Below are 1204 nucleotides of genomic sequence, written 5' to 3' on the forward strand. Positions count from 1 at the left end.
GGCCAGGGACGGCTCTGGAAGGAGCGTGAGTGGGAGCAGGACACAAGTGGGGCTGCGGCACGGGACAGGACGGGACAGGAGGGCTCGGCTGTGCCCGTCACCAGGTACCGCGTGGGGTGGGCAGGAGCTGCCCTGGCGAGGGCATGTGGATCCGGCAGCGGAGCCGTCTTCCCGTCCCCTCCGGAGCCAGCCCGGCCGCGCACCCTCGCTCGGAGCACCGGGAGGGACCCAGGGGCCGTCACCACCCGGCCCCCGCCCGCAAGCGGGGAGCGGAGCTGGCCCCGCTGCTCCTGCGAAACCAGGCGTCCGCCTCGGCACACGCCGTCCCTCCTGCCAGGGCAGGGTCCGGGTGGCTCCTGGCACTGGGTTTGGGGCCCGTGCGCCAGGGAGGTTGTAAGGAGAGGGGTGCGGCATTTCCCAGAGCTGGCTGGTATGATGGTAATTGCGCCGCTCCCTCCGGGCCATGGGGCAGCAGGCAGGGACTAATCACTGCCCCGCTGCTGGCGCTGCTGCCCGCGGGCTGCTGGGCCCTCCCCGCAGCCGGGCAGGGCAGCGCTGCTGGGGAAACTGAGTCACAGAGGCAGGCAGGGGTCTGGCAGAGCTGCGGTGCCTCCAGCCCGCTGCTTCTCCCTGTGGAGATGCTGTGATGGAGGGTTTGTGCACCCCACGTGAGTCCTGAGAGCCGGTGGGGGGCACCGGGGGGGCTGCTGAGCAGCCAGACGAGGGGAGCCCCGTGCACTGGCAGCTGCGGGGGATCGCAGCCGGCAGCGTGCCACCATGGGGTGGGAGAAGCGCTCAGTGCGACTGGGTGGGCTTTGCTCTCCTGGTCCCGGCAGGGACTGAGCCCTGTCCCCATGTGTCCCCCCGGGGGAGGGACTGGCTGGTGACACCACCGTGGGAGCTGCTGTGCTGCAGGGACGGGCAGCGTGGGGACCGTCGCCCCTAACCTGCCCCCTCTCCCCCAGCTGCGTGTCGGACTCGTCCTTCATGCCGGGGAAGCTGAGGAGGAGCGGAAGGGGGGTGCTGGAGAAGCGGTGGCAGAGCCTGGAGGAGAGGGGCAGCGCGGGCGCCCGGCTGGGGTACCCCGTGCTTGCCAGGTGGGTGCTGCACCTCGCCGGGGACACGTCCCCACACCCCAGCCCTCACCTCACACCGGTCCAGCACAGCCGTGCCCCCCCCCCCCCCCCGCGCCCCCCGCCCCGCG

General features: G+C 72.5%; 1 protein-coding gene across 1 annotated transcript in view; it reads left to right on the plus strand.

Moving 5' to 3' along the window:
* The first annotated feature begins 971 nt into the window (after nt 1–971).
* Nucleotides 972–1204, plus strand: part of LOC103897118 (GRAM domain-containing protein 2-like) — a 3866-nt gene continuing 3633 nt past the window's right edge. Inside the window, exon 1 of the mRNA XM_019471473.1 lies at nt 972–1097. Within this exon, the coding sequence (XP_019327018.1) occupies nt 988–1097 (110 nt within the window). The 5' untranslated portion in view covers nt 972–987. The remainder of the gene's footprint in view (nt 1098–1204) is intronic.

This window comes from Aptenodytes forsteri, unplaced genomic scaffold (assembly GCF_000699145.1).
Source record: "Aptenodytes forsteri isolate BGI_AS27 unplaced genomic scaffold, ASM69914v1 Scaffold274, whole genome shotgun sequence".
Taxonomy (NCBI): Eukaryota; Metazoa; Chordata; class Aves; order Sphenisciformes; family Spheniscidae; genus Aptenodytes; species Aptenodytes forsteri.